Source organism: Cheilinus undulatus, linkage group 14 (genome assembly GCF_018320785.1).
Source record: "Cheilinus undulatus linkage group 14, ASM1832078v1, whole genome shotgun sequence".
NCBI classification, from domain to species: domain Eukaryota; kingdom Metazoa; phylum Chordata; class Actinopteri; order Labriformes; family Labridae; genus Cheilinus; species Cheilinus undulatus.
The window spans coordinates 14,064,819-14,084,600 of NC_054878.1; the positions used below are offsets into that span (position 1 = coordinate 14,064,819).

At 40.1% G+C, this 19,782-nt stretch overlaps 1 protein-coding gene across 3 annotated transcripts in view; it reads right to left on the bottom strand.

Moving 5' to 3' along the window:
- Window positions 1–19,782, bottom strand: part of LOC121521774 (neurexin-3b) — a 536,400-nt gene that overhangs the window by 135,942 nt on the left and 380,676 nt on the right. For all 3 annotated transcript variants that reach the window (XR_005992887.1, XM_041805939.1, XM_041805938.1), the window contains one exon: window positions 10,151–10,332. Coding sequence is in view for 2 of the 3 variants with exons in the window: in XM_041805939.1 (XP_041661873.1) it covers window positions 10,151–10,332 (182 nt within the window). In the remaining variant the exon portion in view is untranslated. The remainder of the gene's footprint in view (window positions 1–10,150; window positions 10,333–19,782) is intronic.

Consider the following 19,782-nt stretch of genomic DNA (forward strand, 5'->3'; position numbering starts at 1 on the left):
TTGTATGTTTTTTCCTTCATATACCAACACCATCTGTGAATTGTTTGGTCTGTACAATTAGAACAACAAAAGGACCACAAACAGAAATGGTCCACTTATCATACTTGTGTTGAATATTTAAACAGAGATAACAAGAAAGAAAAATAATCCTCTGATAATGTGTTTATGCTTAGTTATCTGGAGCATATGTGCATTCATTTGGGAAAGCTTAATAATGGACTTTATGACTATTGTGAAATAAAGTGCGCTTAAATTTGAAGTAAAATACAAATTAAAACAATAAAAATGTGACTACTAATGGTACTTTTCTACTTTTTAACGAGATAACTTTAAATTAAATCCTTCCTGCTAAGGGACAAACCAAAGAAGAAATTACAACAGTAAAAGTTTATGGTTTATACTGAAGCAGCTGGATTTTCAGGAGTTTAAATGTCACACTCATACATAAATTTGCTGTTGTAGTTTTGATTGTGAAAGCTCAGTATGGAGAGTGGCATATTTTTAAGCTACCTGTTACAGAGAACGTGTTGCAGTGCTCGCAGAGCTTATCTTCTGCTGTCTTGTTGTGATTTTCACCCTTAATTGGAAACCAAAAGAGCTGCCAGACATGAAACCTGACGGAGCGTTCTCTATTCCAGCCTCGCCCGACTCCGACTTGTCACCTACGACATCTCAGCAGAAGTGAATTCATCTGGGCTCACTGGAGCTATGATGAGCCAGAGTTCACCTCCAATACACTTTTCTGCTATGATGTTCAAACAATGTTAAGGAGAAAAGACGGGTCATTCTGGTGGCTGAGGCATGTACGATGTCCCTGTCATGAACTGGGATCTAACTTAGACCAGGATCTCTGTAGCACATTGTCATCCTCCTCTTTTTGTCTCTCTAAATTTGACAACCACCCTATACTTCTCCTTTGAAGGCTCATTTATCTCTACACTTGAAAAGGATGCAGACAGAGCTTTCTGTCCATTCTTTGCCTTCATTTCATCCGTATGTCTGCATGCTCTCCTGGGACTTATGGTTATGGACCAAACATGGCAATACTACCATAAATTGAGGGAGTAGTGTTGAGCAATGTAGCCAACAGTTGATGCCATATCTGATTTTAGCACGGGACAGATTGTTTGTATCGTTTAAAAAGCATGGCTCTATTTTAGGTAGCATAAGTAGACCTTAAAATGCACAAAAATGCACACTTCTTTGAGAGGAAGACTCTTATTACGCTTGATGCCAGCATTACATGGACTGGATATAACAGATAACTGGCTACTGGTAACAATTCATGCCATATTATTTCAACCAATACTGATGTTAAATTGATGCATCAATTCAACCCTTATCAAAACCATGACAAAAGATGATGTGCAAAGATGCACTGCTCAGCCCTGGCCACCTTATCGGCATCAAATATGAGCAGCAACTCTCTACTAGCCTTGGAAATGTCTAGTGAGGCCACAATGTAAGAGGACTCAGGGGATCGGGGGGGGGGGGGGGTACATTAAAGAGATAGCTTGGGCAAAAGACCTAGCAGTCCATGGCAGAGAATAAATATTGTCAATCACAAGTGGGCAGCACAAAACATGTAACCTCGCAAAGCTGATGGATTTGCCAGACTCCATGTCTGTCATCAGGCAAATCCACCTCATGAAGCTCAATCCACAACGTTCATGCCAGACCTGAAAATGGTTACAACTGACAAATCAGCATCACCTAAGGAGAGTAAAACAGTAGCTACAGGTGGGGTTAAGTTAGTTGAAAGCCAGTAGCAATGGCTGCCAATGCTGTAGCTATTTTCTTAGAAGTAGCAATCGTATAGCAGCAGTTTTAGCAGAACTAAGGATGTTCCCAGGCATCCATCTCCCCATTCAGCTAAATATCCATTAAAACTACATTTAACCAACTTGCCCAAAGAGGAGAAAATACTTAGAAAACAGTCAAATTCATCACAGGGTCGTTGTGTAAGCGGGTATAATGTGAGCCCGATGTGCTCTGTACAGCTTGGCTAACATTAGCAGCTAGCTCCACCAGGCTTCGTTCTGCTTTGCAGATTGATATTGTATTTTGATATGTGGCCTTTACCACCACCACTTTTACATACCACTTTATTTCCATTTACCAAAAAAAAAAAAAAAAGTCATACTGTGCTGTTCCATCTACGTGCTAATTGCTAAGCTTCTCATATTTATGTCCAGGGAAGTGCCAGAAGAAAGCTCAGACCAGAAGGCAGCAGCCATTAACTAAAGCCACACCGGCCTCTAGTGGCTTGAGGTTCATTACAGTTTAAAAGAGCATCAGACTAGGAGTTTCAAGCACATGTTCATAAAAAACAGTTTATTAGTTTCACTGACCCGAAAATCTCGCGCCGGCTAATTTAAAGAATGAATTTACTATTAAGTTGCATGTATCCCTAATCAGAACTGGACCACCTTTCATTATTAAAACAAGAGAAAAGGCTTCTCTTGGCAGAAAATAAGGCTTTGCACATCTTCCAATAGGCTATGGCATGAATTTTATCCATCAATGAGATCCGTCGCTGATAAATTGAGGAAGTGCTGGCCCGTACAGCTCATGTAAGTCATTTACACATGTCTACTGCCTTGTTTTGTCTTGTCGCTCTGATTGGCCCATCACGAATGTGACAGGTAGAATGTCTGTCCAGTCATGTTTTGAATTTTTTTTTTTTTTGAAAGGTGCAGCCCTAACAGACACTTTGTATGGAAAGTTTCCCTAATGAATGTCAAATTTATCTGCGCAATGGATATATGGTTACAGTAGCAGTTCACACTTCTTAACGTAGCAGTCTTGATGTAACTTCCAGCATATTGATGCCAATTATAAACATATTGTGCCTCTCACAGTGGCTCTATCATGGCGGTTGCCTTGACAAGACAAAGACCATTACTTCTGTTCTCTACAACTAGTAACTAACTAATAAGACATACAAATTTTATCCATTAAACGAAAATGGTAGTTTACTCTTTGGTAAATACACTTCATGAAGCCAGTTGTCATTCAGCAAACCCTGATTCACTTGGAAATGTCTAGTGGGACCACAGTTTTACAGCGGTTGAATGGTGGTGGTGGGGGGTACATTATAGGGGATGGTTGGGGTGTCAGAACATGCAGCGAATAGTAGAGAATGCTAGTTGTCCATCACAAGAAAGCAGAACAAAACATGAACGAGATACAGCAACAGAACAGCAACTTGCAGCAGTAGTTCAGGTAGTTCACACTTCTATGTGTAGCAGTTTTTGTGTAACATTCATTTACATCAAGGAAGGGATGTAAATATCATGTCCGTCAATGTTTTTCATGGCAGCTGCCTTGACAAGACCATCCAACTATAGAAATGGAAGATTTCTCTGGCTTTGAATACTGTTGAAAATATTTAAGAGTAATGCAAGTACACATAGAAGCAGAGGTTTGTACTTGTGATGTACATCATAGGGGAGTGTAGACATTTCAAAACTCTACGTATTGCTGTTTGAAAGAAAAGACTCTAGCTTTGAGGTAGAGGGTGCACAGTGGTTAATATATACACTTGCTGCATCTATGTCTATCTTTTATTTAATTTCAGATTTCCCCAGCTGTTCAGTGATTTAAACTGATGATACCTCGTACACAAAGCTGTGTCTTCAAAGAAAAAGATGGTACTTATTTTTCGTTGTTTATCCAGACAATTCTGTGGCAGTTTTGAAAATTCAACCTTTAATGAAATTTACCCGCAGCCGCACATTTATCACTTGAATAAGGCTACGTCAAAGTCTTCAAAACAGCAGACTTTCTTAAAGTTTGTGTTGTTAATTGTCATGTCGTGTTGTTTTGAGGCTACTGTTTCTGTGAAGACAATAAAAAAAAAGATTTTTCCCTCACTAAATGATGTTGCAGAGATGAAATTTTGATGCTCTTCTCGATGTGTGTGTGCCCTGGTGTGTTTGTGAGTGTCTTGTGTAATCTGTAACCTGCAGACATGTGCACTCCCCGGTGAGAGACTTTGTGAGTCATTACTGGCACATCTAGCCCACGGATTAGTCTTTCTGTCATGGATTTAATCTCACACACATACACACACAAACACCTCACACCTTAACATACCCAATGTAGATACACTCCTACAAATCCCAGCAGTAATGCAATAAGCCCCCTTTTTGACTCACCTTACGCTGAAATGTCACCTGCAATACAAACGTCTCTATGGAGTCCTATTATCTTTGACTATCTGCAGCATGAAACAAAAGACGACACCTGACAGATCTCCTTGTCTGCCTCCACGCTTCGTATGAGAGCTCTGAATGTAAATGAACGTGCAAATGAAACACCAGAGGTTGCGAAATGTCGTGCTCACCTCGGCAAATTACCCCAAATTGCCCCTCGGATTTCCAACCAAGCATGCAGTTGTTCTTAGCAGTTTAAATGTAAACACTACAATCAGCATTTTAATTCATGATTGCCAAACAAGCCGTAAGCTAATCACGGCGAGGAGATAATGAAGAAAGCGAGAGAGAGAGAGGGAGAATAAGGAGGGAGTCAGTGATTAGGTCTTGCCTCAAAATGTCTGTTTTTCTCTGTGCTCTGGGCTCAGCATGTTTATGTACGCCCTTTTTTTTTTTGCAGTCAGAATAATCTGCAAGCATGAGGTACTTAGGTAAAATTCAAGGCTATCCAAAGACATTCAGCTTCTCTGCATGGATTGAACTAAAATAGGAACCTCTAAGTACAACACTGCAGGAGTTATTTTCCTTCCATTGCCTGTACCTTGTCACATAGTACTTTCAAAGCTCTCATAATGTATCTCGACTTAAGTGAGCTGATTCTTAAGTGGTGACCTAATAATGGCAAAGGCTAAGGTAATGTCCCTGGGCCTGCTAAGACCTTTGGTTAGACATATATCAGGAATGGACAGGCATAATGCCTTTAACCTTTTCCTCTAGATTCATTACCAAGTGCAAAATGCTGACAGCGATGACCTGACGACTGTCATTAGGAGTTGTTATCTCATGACATTTCAGCTATCTTTGAAATATTGGCCAAATTAACAGCATTTATATCCTACATAAAACTCGCAGGGGCAGAAAAGTTGATTTAACTGCAGATTAAGCAGCCAAAAATGCCTGGAACACTGTGTTAACACTGAAAGAGAAAGTGATTCTTTGCAAAACACTGAAACACATTATTAAATTAATAATGGCACAAAGACAAAACAAGTTTGTAAGCTGAGATATTTCATCCAAATTTGAAAAATAGAGTCCCAGTTTCATCTGATGCAGACAACACTTTTATCCCTTGGGGCAAAAAGGGAATTTTGTCCACATTTTTATGATTTGTACAGTAGAAAATAAAATCTGGAGTGTGATGTGGATTGTTGGTTACTGTTGACGCCTCACAGCCAGATAGGGCCTCTCCAGGTACACTGATCTGGTCATAGCTTTAGGTGGTAGTGTAAGTCTGACTCTACCTGTCAGCCCTTCCAGCTTCAGAGGGTAAAAAAGTCACTATAAACATTAGTAACATTAGAAGTGAGCTCAAGCAACGGTTTATTTTCCTCCAGATGAAGCTAAATTCAGCAGCCTTGCTGCTAAATATTCACTCAAGGTCTGATAAATTATTTACCACTCACCTGTGGCAAAGAGTGGATTTTTCTTCATTTGTTCAACAGAAGGGTAATTTTTGGAGAATGTAAGACTTGTAGGAGCTGATTTCTGCCAGAAATTTGATCGTTTAAGAGTGCAATAGTGACTGGAAGTATATAAAAATAAAGCTTTCTTCGTTCACTCTTGGCTGTCAGTAAAGGATTTGAAAGCAAAACAAGGAAAACAGATTCTCCAAATGAAAAAGTGAATCCTCCTACTGCCTTTTATCTATTAATAAACTAATTAGAACCAGGAGACTAGAGGAATGAAGACGTCCACCATCCAACGCCTAACAGCCAAATTATAAGAGGAACCCTGCCTGGCTAGCTGTGCTGTGATATCAAAAAAGCCTGAATTAAAAATGCATTCCCTTTCCCTCCTTTAGGGGTTCCTGCAATTACTCAGTCAGTTAGCAACGCGGGGAGGCGTTTCCTACAGCCTCCTCACACGCTACTGTACATCTTTATGATTCTCGATGCATGCTTTCTCATTTTTTCTCTCACCTTCACAGACACACTTTCACATTCTGTCTCTATACTGTAAAGGCAGCTTCTTGTTGGCCCTCATCTTTGCAGAGCAGATGGCTGCTTTTCTGCACCACATGGCCGGCACTCAGGAGATGAGGGGAGCTCTTTAAGAAGAAAAAGACTTTCAATCTGCTTTAGCAACTGTAGCTCCTCCTCATCATCACATCTTTTTTTTTTTTTTTTTCTTTTTTTGCAAGGCGTCAGCAGCAAAACGGTCCCACACCCCGTCTTCTCCCACCCCCTTCTCCACATATCTCCGTCCTTCTGTCTTGTCGCTCCGCATTCATCTCTCTGCTGTTGATGATTATGTAAATACTTATTGCTTGCGTAAATGAGTCAAACACAAGGTCGCAAAGTGGAATTATTAAGATGCTGCACGGATGCTCAGTCCACCAGCCAAGAACTTCACCCCCCCACCCGCCCCCCAGCCCCCACTTTCCTATCATGTAGCTCCAACATGTGGGAACCCGCTGCATATGTATGGAGAGTCACATTCATTATTCATGCTGGGAGTCGGTAGAAATGGTGGAGAAGGGGGGTTATTCTGGAAGAGGATGGCGAGCAGAGACTCAGAGTAGGGGAGTAAGTTATCTTCTTTTTTTTTCTTTTTATGGATCTGCTCTGTTTGTATAATTCAGTTGGAGCATTACTGGCCGAGCTCGGCCTGCAGACTGCAATAAGAAAACCTTGAGGATTGATTCACAGGTTTGTTTGTGGTCATCATCCTGTGGTTGTAGTGCTGGAAAAACGAGTCCTTGTGTCAATATACACACTGATTAATTTGCTGTGATAGCAAGGTGCTAAAAGGCTAAAAATACAGCTCATAATTTGCTCTAACCAGATGTTTAGCATCAATATGATTAAATGAATACCTCAGGTTGAATGTTATTGGCATAAAACTGTTAAATAATGCAAACATAGGGTTGATGCACACTTTCAAATCAAGTTAAACTCTTTTTAATACCCCTTTAAGATGCAAACATGGAAAAATTAATGAACTCTTTGCACTGCCTAGCATCGTTATCTTTCTGGTCTCATGTGGGACTCAACAGCTTTGATTCCAATTATCTGAAGATGACAAGCTTTTTGCACATCTTGCAAGTTGCCTCATAATCGCTTATGTGCCCCTGCCAACCGATTCCTGTGTTTTTCATCTTGATGCCAAACATTCTTGAACTTTCATTTCCTCATCTTTGTCTTCTGTGTTCTCTGGCTAATGGTTTGTAAGCGTGAATGTAATACGATGCCTTAAAAACTGCTGTAAATGCTGCAAATTGGAACATAAATGAGCAAATCCGCAAAAAGAAGAGAAAAAAAAATCATACAACACTAACTGGAGCTTTGTGCGAGGCCCTCTGCATACCAGCACACACCTATACAGCCATCATTTAACAGCATTCCTACACAATCTAAGCATAGCTAAGTGTTATAAAAAATCTATGCAACTTTGTAATTTAACCTGAGATAGGTAGGCCTGGTATATGCACATATTCATCGAGCAGTTCAGCAACTATACAGAGATGTCATAAAATCTGCATTATAAGGTGCCAAAGGAAAAAATGTTTAAACTAGGGCTGTCAAAAGATTAACAAATTTAATTTTAATTGCATTTTAAAAGTCCACCATTTTGCATTTTACACTGTTTTGTGGTATTTTGGATTTTTCTACTGTCCTAAAAATAAGGGTAAATGACTTCCTGTTTGGGCACAGACCAACTTTTACAGGTCTAGTGAAGATTTAAACATAGATTTAACCATTAAAAAAAAGAACAACCTCTGGATTCAAAATGAAATAAGAGGTCATTAAAAATGTGCAGATGACTTCTGATACATTAAGGAGGAGTGGTGGACTTATTTTACATATGGACCTTAATTAATCGTGATTAACTCGATTAATCTTGACAGCCCTAGTTTAAAACATTCTCTCATAAGTCCACAATGTGCAGTTTTATGTGCAGCTGTGTCACTCTTTTCATACCAACGGTTTTTGCCATATGGAGTGTGTGCATCTACTAGCTATAATATGGTGGGTTCTCATTGACTTTTGTGCAACAGACTCACAGCCTGCAAGACGCTCTGCCCTGTACCGCCTGTCACTTGTTGTCCTTATTGAGGAGTATTCTCAGCCATACCAGCATACCAAAGTTAAATTCCTCAATGCATGTTTATGACCAAACAAGGGGGAAAAGCTGTTAAAAAATAGCACCAACCCCTTTTTGTTTTGTGTTGTTATGCATTCTAGCACATTATGAGCAGCGAAGCCAGGGCAGCTGCTTACAGTACAGAGCGAACACACTGTTCTTCACGCTGTGTGTGAAGGGGCCAGCTGCATACACTTGTGGCAATGAGGTTGCATGTCTCAGCACTCTATAGTTGAATAGAAGCTGCTGTAGTACAGCCTTTCTCCACCTTTTTTTCTACCAAGGCACCCTTAATTTTTTTAATAATCTTAGCCTGTCAAAAAGTAATATAAAAAAGAACATTTTACATCTTTATGACTGCTGAGGGATTTATGCAGTAATGGAATCAAAGAACTCTCATAAAAACTATTTACATGCCTGAAAAAAACAAAAAAAAAAATTCTTGACCGCCACGATTTCAGAAGCTAATGAAACAATTTGGATTATTTTATCTGGGATAGCTAATGATCTGCATATTCATGATAATTCTTGGTTAAATATGAAGCATTCTGAAAGCACCCTAATGATGCCAGAAAACTGCTGAGAAACACTGCCCTAGTATATAAGCTGCAGACAACATGTCAGATGAAAAAATAGGTATTAAGAGTGCAGCTTATACATCAGATTTTACGGTACATTATAAATTCACATAATAAGAGAGTTCCCACAACAATGAATGTCGTTACTTAGAGCAGCTTCTTCCCATCTCTGAAGCTTGTTTCCGACTAGGTGCACATTTGCAGCATACTGACAGCATCACTGCTTGATTTTTGTTTGAGCTTGCATGTTAACAAATCAGGGCTCCTAGACTGCCTGCTGTGTTTCACATGTGTGACACACGTCTCACTGAGAAGAATCTAGAGAATACAAGGCTCGCCTATTGAAACTCAAATAAATATTCCCTTGTTTTGGCTGATACGCATGCCTATGTTGGTAGAATGAGTTTGCTATGTGTTTCTTGATGACCCTGATTAAAGTGAGAAGCTGGAAAGTACCTCTTTAATAAAGATGCTCTGTCAGCTTCAAGTGTTACTGAGGCTTTAAGCTAACACACCAGTAGAATATGTCACAGCACAGTCACACTTTCAGTTGCTACTTTTTAAAGTAAGAGTAAAATGTTTTCAATGTGTTTATTTGGATCCTTGTTAGTTATGCTGAGATATGAACAACTCTTGCTGTGGAGAAACTCACCCTGTTTGTACAAAATGCTTTATTTCTGAATTTGTCATAGCTCAGTTAAGCTATACAATGATTCAAACTATTTCTTGGGAAATTTATCGAAGTTGCCCTAATGAAGAAAGACGGGGTTGTGACAGCCAGAGATGCACCCAATATTCAGCGCACACATTCCTAGGATAAAAGTCATGATGTTGCGAACCATTGCAGAATGTGCTGCAGATGCATGCTGCAAAAATGCACCCAGTCTGAAACAGCGTCACTCTGAACAGGAAAAGGCAAAGGAAGCAGACACTGTGCACTTACTGTTTAATCACTGATTGCTGTGATCTCCAAATTAGAATTAAAAATGGCAAGAAGAGTGATACTAAACCAGATTTTAAGTGTGGTAAATGTAGGTTGTTCAAGGATTAGGAAAAGAAAATTGTGCAAAAATGAAAGCCACTCACAAATGATGAGGCCACACACACAGTGTGATGCATGTAAATGGAGCTGAAGGCTTGTGGATGGTGCAGATTTGATGAAGACTTCTCAAGAGTAAGAATAAGACTTCCAGGCCCTATAAGACTCTAAATTTTGTAAATGTAACACAAGACTGTTTATGGATCTGCAGGAAACCCTGCAGTGGTACTTACGATGTGAAGCATGATGTAGTCACCCAGACGTGGGGCGCTGTCGATGCGGACCAGGATGCCGTCTTTGATTGTAGTGCTGAAGCCCACGGCCAGCCGGTCCGTCCTCGTGCTTGGCCTCTCATTGTTGGGCCATGTGTATGTAATCAGACCTCCTCCTTTCCCAAATATATACGTGGTGCCAGCTGCAGAAACACAAGAAGAAAAAAAAGAGGGACAGCTTTTAGATTTGTTCAGGAGAAGCAGTTAAAAGGAGATGGGGCAAAATTAAATTTTGCGACACATAAACATACGGTAACAAGACACCAGAGAGCACAGTGTCTGCACCAACAAGACACTTTTCAGATAAAACCAGCTCCAGACTACTTCCATTAAGGTCTAACACGGCTGTAATTCCTTTACAGCTACCTTGCCACTGCTGTAATGTAATTGTGTCGACTTCTATTTTTGGTTTTTAATGGTATTCAGCCAACACCACCTTTTGGGTAGAAGTCAGCAGCTCCCCTGATGCCATTCCTGACCCATCCTCTGCTTAAATATAGCCCCCTTTCCAGGGAATAACAGCCAGTATGGCCAGAACGGGATAAGTCTCCCAATCCTCATGTATTATATATGAGACCTGCAACCAAAGAACAAAGGCTGGCATGGAGAAAGGAGGGAAGGGGAGGGGAAAAAAATCGAAGAACCTTCGTTGAGTTTAATTTGACAAATGCAGTGCAGAAAAAGAGACTCTGCTTTAGTGAGGATGAGGGCGCTCACAGGGATGGCGTTTTATGCTATCACGTCAGCCACTATGCAGATTTGTGTCATATTAGAGGCTCTGATTGGATCGCGCTTGGCCCTTAGTCACTGAATCTGTGAAAGCTGTTTGTGAATTCATTTTTCTAATCAAATAGAAAAAGAAAAAAAGAGAAGAGTTTCACTATATGGCTGCAGGCTTGGATTCAATCCCAACTTCCAAATGTTCCCCAAGGTGCATCAGAATTAAAGCAGTGAATCCTTCAGCTGCTTAGCCATCTTGTCCACATTTAGGCAAAGATAATCAAGAGATCAAAGGCAAAAGACCCACAGCACATAGACTGGTGGGTGGATCAATATGGAAGACCAAACAGACTCCTGTGGCCTCAGGAAAGTGGGAAGCATTTGGCCCACCTCGGAAGCTGACAGGGGATTTCTAATGAAGTCTCTGAATCAATTTATTTATCTTTTTTTCATCCCTCTGCGTTTCTCTCTTCCACATCACCTCTCTCTCTCAGTCTCTCTTTCCCTGCCGTCGTTCCTCTCCTTTCAAATCACTTCCTCTCCAAGTCACCTGAACATCTGTTTGGCCTTGTGATGGGTGCCCAGCTGTCTCACTGTTTCCCCCTATGAAACGGCCAACAATCTGCTCCGTGGTCCACAATCCCCTGGAGACTGCAGGAACATATGGATGCGAGGGAGTAAAAAGAGAGAGGGAGAGACTCCATCCACCAGATGAGCAACTCTATTTGCCTTCAGGCGCACAAACAGGGCTGCATTTCACACACCTCAGGTGCCAGTGATGCAAACCACCGGCTAAGGTCGTTCTATTTGACATGAAAAATATCTAAACAAGTGAAGCAACCCGCGCCTCAAACAACTGCTCTTACTGCTTGTAACTGATAACCTAACAAGGATGGTTTAACACAGACGCCTCCCTCTGACATTTCTCTTTTTTATGCTGTAGAGTATGGAGTCATTATTACTGCAAAACTCAAAAGCGCATTTTTATGTTATGAGAACAGGCATTGATTTTGGGTTAGGATTTTTCTTCAAACTTTCCATCAAAACCCCTTCTTTGTGCTCAAAACTGCCTCCTTGGGCTTAGATTTTCTCTGTTTAAACTCAAAATGTCTACTTACTCTCAAATCTTGCTTAAAATTCCTGTACTCATGTTTAAACCATTCCCCTCTCATTTAGGTTGCTTCTGCTTGCTTGTGAAACTGCTTCTCTGATTTTTCTCTGTATGAGTACACAGCTTTCTCTGTAAGCATTCAAAACTTTGTCTGAACATGTACAAAACTTGCTTCGTCAGGCTCAAAACTTTTTTAGAGTGCGTACGAAACTTTCTCTGTGCCCACAAAAAACGTTAAAGGGATACTTCAACATTTTGGTAAATTCGTCCACTGCCATAATCCCTATAGTCTTACTAATAGGTTCGTTACCTTTAGTTGTTGGTGCAAGCTTTTTTTAGATCAGCAGTGCTGAGATAGGAGCTGCTCAGCTAACGCTATGGTGTCTTACGGTATTCTGGCTTTCCCTCATCAAACTCATCAAATACACAATCCCACAACTCAAAAACGCTCTTGTGGACAAGCTGTGACCTGCACATTCACCACGCTATGAAGTAATCATGGAACATTACGAGACGAAGACGTTTAGGTAAAAGCAAAGCCGGAACTACACTCCAGACATGGCTGCTGCACTGTGTCACTCCGCCCAGTGGTTTACTAAAGAGATAGTTCAGAGTATTTGCTTCATGTGTTGTAATGTTATATAATTATACGTTATTATTTCATAATTTGGGGCGCGCAGATGGTTGAGTGCACAGGTGGCCCGGGTTCAGATCCAGCCTGTGGCCCTTTGCCATGTGTCTCTACCTGCTCTCTCGTCCCTGTTTCCGAGTTTGTCCACTGTCCCTCTCTATCCAATAGCACAAAAGGCCCAAAAAACAAATCTTTAAAAAAAAATTTTAAAAAATGATAATTTAACAGAAATTATTTTAAAAATTTCAAAACACTAAGAAAATGGTGAATCCAGCATAAAAAGTTGGATCATTTGTATATTACCGTTAGCAATAAGATGGTCTGAAGGGGAAACAGAGTTGGCGTTGGAAGGGCTTGGAAAGTCAGCTGAGATGATGAGTGTTTATGTGAAGGAATGTTGGGACTCTATTAGGCCAAAGCAAAAGGAGAACACTAGAGCAAACACGATAGGCCGATCTTATACCTGCTGTCTATTGTTTTATTCATAAAAAAAAATTCAAGAACAGAGTGATGTTTTGAGCTTGTAGAGAACATTTTATATGAACGCAGAGAGATAAATCAGAGTGGCAGTTTCACAAGAAAGCAGAAGCAACCTGTATGAGAGGAAGCTGGTTTGAGCACAACCGAAGGAAATTCGAGCAGACAACTAAAGATTTGAGAGAAGATTTGAGAAAAGCAAACATTTAGAGCACAAACAGAAAAAATCTAAGCCAGAGGAGGCAGTTTTGAGCACGCAGGTAGGCTTTAAATGGAAAGTTGAAGAAAAATCTGAGTCCAAAATCAAAAGTCTGTCCTTTAAACATTAAATGTGCTTTTGGGTTTTGCAATAATAATGACTCCATAAAATAGAAACAATAAAATCTCCCATTTGCTCTGAATGACATTGCAGCTACTGTAGCAGATGTTTGCATTATATATCACCTGCCTCAAATAGCTCATATCCTCCACATATTGTCTGGCTGAAAATGAGGCCCTGATGCCATAAAGACAGCAGCCTGCAGCTGGGTTGCACTGGATCTGGCCCCACTGTCTCATCACCTCAAAGTTTCTTCTTACCAAAAGAGTTCGGGCAGACTTGGGATCAGTTTCCCCGGCAAACGAGCAAACTTCGCCTATCTCATCTTGCACACACGCACTCATTTTTTTTCTGGAGGGGATGACGATGATGAGCAGAAAAGATACAGGCACCCCGGGGAGCCAATTATCACATTGAGGAGATTTGCTTAGTGTTTCAAGAAGACAATGTTCAGCTCGAAACACACAGTCAGCCACGTGCACGCCATCTGACGCACGTGCACAGGAAGGACAGATGCACCAAGTGAATGTAAAAGTGTGCAAACACGTGTGAGCACACACAAACAGCCCAGACACGATGCCTTCTCACATACAATCGCACAAGTGGGTGATTATCTGCACAAGTACAGAGAGGAGAGAGAACCCGAGACCGCCCAAATGTTGCACATTTCTCTAACACCCCGCTGGGCCCAGACTGCACCGGCTCTATTTCCACACAGAGAGGAAGTCCGCTGCATATCAATTCATGCATTCAGTGTGAGAAAACTATCAAGTGTGGCATCATTTCAGATACTCATCTCAAGATTTCAGCAGAGAAAAAAAGAACTTTCATGGATGGTTAGCATCTGAGAGGAAATGTAGAAATGTGGCGGCTAGGCTAAACTCCCAAGGTCAAGAGTTCTATTTGAATAAGTTCAGTACCGAGCGAGCTGCTGGAGTGTGGATATGAGCAGCCAGAGAATGAATATCCATGCTTTCGCAGTGAGACTAATTAGATAAAAGTGAGGGTAAGCAATGGCATATTTTAGCATGCACACTCTCAATTACTTCAACTAACAGCTCCTCAGGCATTAACCTGGCTCTAAACTTTTTATTAACAATGTAAGGTTCAAGGTTTTGTTTTCTTTATCTACTATTAGAAATCAGCCATACACAAAGCAGGATACAAAAGCAGTTCCTTGTTGAAATCAATTGCTAAGGTTTCTTTTGCTTTCACTGATTAGAAGCTGAAGCAGCCTACCTTGGAGAAAAGATTTCCCATGAGCACTTAAGCAAAAACCTTGCACTTTTGTGTGTAATTATGAGTGCAAAAGCACAACAGAAAGAGTATTTTTTTTTGTCTTGAAATAATTCAGTTTATTAAAAAGATAGCCTTCAACAAAAAAGAAATCCAATAATGGAGTGTGTGATAGTGATGAGCTTGTATCTTTTTGTTCATCTCGATTTGCTTGGTAACTTTTATAATAAGGAATATTAGTTTCTCATTCTGCCATTAAGCATTTTTTTGTAATTTTTATGTATTTGTGACTTTATTCTTTATGATTATTCTTGGCATTGTTTCACAGATGCACAATGAAGAACTCGCCGCCATTACAAAATTGAAGTGTTGCTTTGGGAGAAAATGAGAGCACCCAACTTGCGTACATGTATTTCCTAGCCACGCAGCCCTGGTGAAAAGCCCAACCACAAGGAAAATATCATCAAAGGAATCAAATCTACAAACAGATTACTGCACAAGATGTTATTTTGGTGGATCAGAGGGGACTTTCATCTCCCATCTTTGAATAATGCAATCTTGCCATGGCCAGTGGGTATTAGAGGGGGGCCATTTGAAATCTAACTGTAGCATATGGGTGCTACATTGATTTCTAAGTGTAGGAGTGGGGAAAAAATGACTACCAACTGTGTTTTTCTCTGATAACTCTTCAATCACAGCACCCATTTGCTAACAATTAAAGATGATGTAGCCTATGCAGACAATCGACAACTTTTGGGCCTTCCGTAGTATCCAGAGGTTAGCCACAAAGACTTCCCTTTTTGTGCACTTTTGTGGTTTACAGTCTGCCTAGAATTTGATTGGAGCTGTTATGGAAAAGTGGCATCTTATGGTTGATTGTTAGCTGTACTTGCATGCAGATGCCAGTCTATTCAGTTGGGTAAAGCTAAATCTCTGTCCCATGACTGCCAAAGGGTTCTGCATTACAGCCAATGTGTTCTGCTCCATTTTTCTGCTACACTCAGGGTATTTCCTGCACAAAATTAAAGCATGCTAAATTTCGAATGAAAAATCAAACAGGAATTTTTCTACACATTTTGCATGGTTCTTGAATTGCTTAAAAGACATCAATGTGAAATTTAGTGTGTAAGACTCACTTTTAAAACCTTTTCTTGTAAAATAAAAGTGGACCAAGTCCGTCCATATTGCTCACTCTCCACCTCTCTCTTGGATTTCCTGCTCTGGTGATCAGCTGATTACTAGTATTTACTCAACCAAATCTAGACACAACCTCTATGAACCAATCATCTTGCTGCAGCCATACTTAAAATCAGCTCTCCTCTGTAAGTTTGTCTTCAGTGTGGATCTGTGCTACCCTTAACTACTTCAGACCCCTACTGTCCAGATAAGTGATGTTCCTAGGTGACAAATTTCCCATCTGATCAAATGCATATTATAAAAACACTTAGCCAACTAGTCAAAAGTCAGGTAAAGACATCCTGCAAGCCAATTTAACACTACAATGGGAAAACAACAAAAAACACAACCGTGCTAAGTTGATTGCAGAATGTGGATAACACTACCAATGCTAGCACCACTGGCCTTTGATCCTTTTTGCGGGTTACGCCCACGTTCCTGAGCTAACTCGGTGCTTAGGTAATATGTACTATAACCTGGCACAGCTTCTGGATAACTGTCCCCATTTTTTAAATCAAAATAGTGCTAAACTGTGCTGTTTTACATGATGCTATCAGTGCTATCAGTTAGCTGTTGCTTACATCTGATTAACCCTCTGAGACCAGTGTTGTTGTATACGACAAGAACAGACACAGGTTTTTTAGAGTTAAATAACTTTTGAATCACACGGTGGAGCCACTTACATTTTTCCCTCTGGAGGCCCTCTAATGTGAAGTTCTTATGTCATTATCCATGCTTTTGTAGCCCTTAAGCATGGGTTCCTAGCAAGCCTGGAACTTGGGTGACTTTCTGGGGGAGCAGCAAGGTCATCACTCTGTCAATGTGTGTGTAGCATGTAAAACAATAGAGTGTAAACTGTGAATTTCCCTTCAGGGATTAATAAAGTATGACTTTACTTTACATTGTTTTCCAGTAATGGTTGTCACATGTGCTGTGACAATGGTTCACAGCAGATAGGAACTGCTTTGAATGATGGCCCAAAAACAGCTAATATAAAGAATTGCAAAGCTTTTTGCAAGTATGTCAATATTTTCAAAACTTTTTGTTACAGAATGATTATTTTCCTACTTTTTGGCCCCCAAGAGGTGGAAGAACAAGTTTGTGCAAAAAAAAAAAAAAGTCTTTAGCATTATTGTCCACAGTGTGTTACACATCAGTTTCAAGTAGCATTACTGAAGCACACATATTCTTAAAGCCAAGTTTGTTCTGAAAAAACAAGGACGTTTAGAACTTGAGTGTGCACCACAGGGTTGATTCTATACAAGCTTTTTAGGACAATAAGTCCAGGTGAGGCAAAATAGTTGGGCTTGAAGGGTTAAAGAGCATTGTATAACTACAGAAGCTAGTAGGGCTGAGCAGCTGAGTTACAGTTTTGACAGATTGTTTGATGGGGTTTGTGGGCCGGAAATGATAAAAAAAATGTTGATAATTAGCCAGGGTCCAGGCTCTGCTGGTAGGACTCACTAGCCCTTTGCATTCACGAAGACATCATGATGGAGTCTTATCGCCAAAGACATAACACATTTCTTATTCATGTACTATCGTGCAATTGATAAATTTTTTATCAAAATGAACTCTCTCCTGATAGAAATTTACAAGCATAAAATCTTAAAAGAGGTATTTTTATGGCACTAAAGTTGATCTGATGTCTCATAACGGACATGCATGTTCATGACTACAAGTGCAGCCAGCAACACCAACTGACTTTTTAGACCAATCTGATGCAACTTACAATTATTCATTATGCATTGCAAGAGACCTCTTTGCTGCTCAGAGCATCCTGGTATGGACTTTTGCACAGACAGGCTACATTTCTCTCTCATTTGGTCATGATTATACTTTTAAAGAAAACTCGTTTGTACACCTTTAAAACTCACAAGAAGACAGATCAAGCCCCTCTGGACCCCCTTATATTCCAGATTTCACCCTAGTTATCCTTTAAAAGTAATACATGACTGATTATTATCTATCCTCAAAACTAAAAAGTATGCTGTTAGATATGAAACATTGGTATTGCAGTGATGCATTACTCTCCGGTGTGTCTGGTGATTCATTGCATCTGCAGTGAGCCTCCGTTTAGAGACAAACCGTAGATGAGAGACTGGGTCAAAGTCTTGGCCTCTATTTCACCGAGGTCCCCCGAGGCGTGGGAGTGCAGACAGAAGGTCAGGACACCTGTCTGCAAAACAGAACTATGTCCTGTCCTTCAGGCTCCCCACATGACATTAAAAAAGGAGAGAAAAAAAAGAAGAAGAGGAGGTATTTCACACAGAGCTAAGATTGACTGAAGGTCACCTGTTTCAATACACTTGACCAGCAGGGAATTCTGAGCTAAGGAAACATCGAGAGAACTCCAAGAGAAAATAAGCTCTCAAAACACTTTTAACTTACAACATGTACAGGCAGGTTAAAGGTCTCTCCTTCCTTTCTATTTGCACTTATACAACCCCATTTCCTTAAAAGATGTTTATTTAAAAAAAGATGCAGTGATTTGCAAAGCACTGAGATTACACCTAGTGTTGGAATACAGAATGGTCATGTCTTTTGGAAAATTAATGTCTATCCCAAATTTAATTCTGATGCCAGCAGCAGCTGATTTCAAAAACATGGGGACAAGGTCATGTTTACCTCTTTGTGGGATCAGTTAGTGTTTCAAAAGCACTTTGAAGTGTTTGGGAACTGTAAAGGGCAGATACACTGAAAGTACACAGGTTAAAAATGAACTAAACTTTCACTAAAACAAGTTAAATTCTAATCTAAAGACTTTACGTCTATGCACACTCAGTCTGTTGTTTTTGGATGCGTTTCTTCGAATCCCATATCTGAAAACAAGTCACACACTCGAACCTTGCACACTGAGTCCGTTGCATTTTATTTGTATACCATGAAAATTCATAGAGTGTGACAAATTGTTTCGTGTGTAAATTTGCAGTAGATCTTCATAGATCATCTTCATCTTCTGAGATCTTCATACAGCACCAGTTCGTACATCACAGCTTTGCCAAATTGGAGAGATGGAGAGCAACTAGTTTTTATTCTGGTAAGTGGCTGTGAAGACAAACTGATGGTCTTCATCTGTTATATTTCCATGGTTTATATCCACATAACACATGGGCAAATCACAGTGTTTTAAGTCCGTGTAAATGGAAATCAAAAATTTGTGTCTTAACAGACTAGATATGTTGGAAAAAAGGTTGATGCAAATGTGAAAACACAGATCTTTTTGTGACTGAATCTCTGATTTAGACTTTTAGAATACTGTTCGCCTCATTCCTGGCTTGGTTTAGAGCAAATATAGGAGCCCATGACGTCACCAGTCTTGATGGAGAATTACCCCGCCGCCCAACTCTATAATGATATAAAATCACTGAGCAGTTCATATCAATACAGTCTGTTAGCTGATGCCACTGCCTATATTGAAAGTTACAAGCCAGCTATATGTTGTGTTTTTGTTCATTGTGAGGTAAATTTCCCAAATATATCAGCCACAGTAGCCTATGTGTCATTAACAGTATCATAACAGATATTTGTGCCAGAAAACAGTACATTTTATCTCTGCTGGGCTCTGATCAGAAGCATTTTTTTTAAATTGGAGAGGATAGTATTACTCCTGAGTAGGCGTGGCTTCAGCTCATGCAACCCGCACGCCCACACCATCCTAAAGCAGATTTTACTGCCTCATTTTTCATGATTTTGAGGCGTAATTTTATAAACTTAGAGATGTTTTTCATGACTCAAATTTGTTCTGGTGGCTCATAACACAGTGGTCTATCATACATCAAAACGAAAACAAAGATTTTTTTCATCGCTTTATAGGGACTCTAATTTATTCTCTGTTAGGTAGCTGTGAGGACAAACTTAAGCCCTTGTCTGTTGTATTTCCATGATTTATATCCACATAATACAAGGACAGATATTGGGGT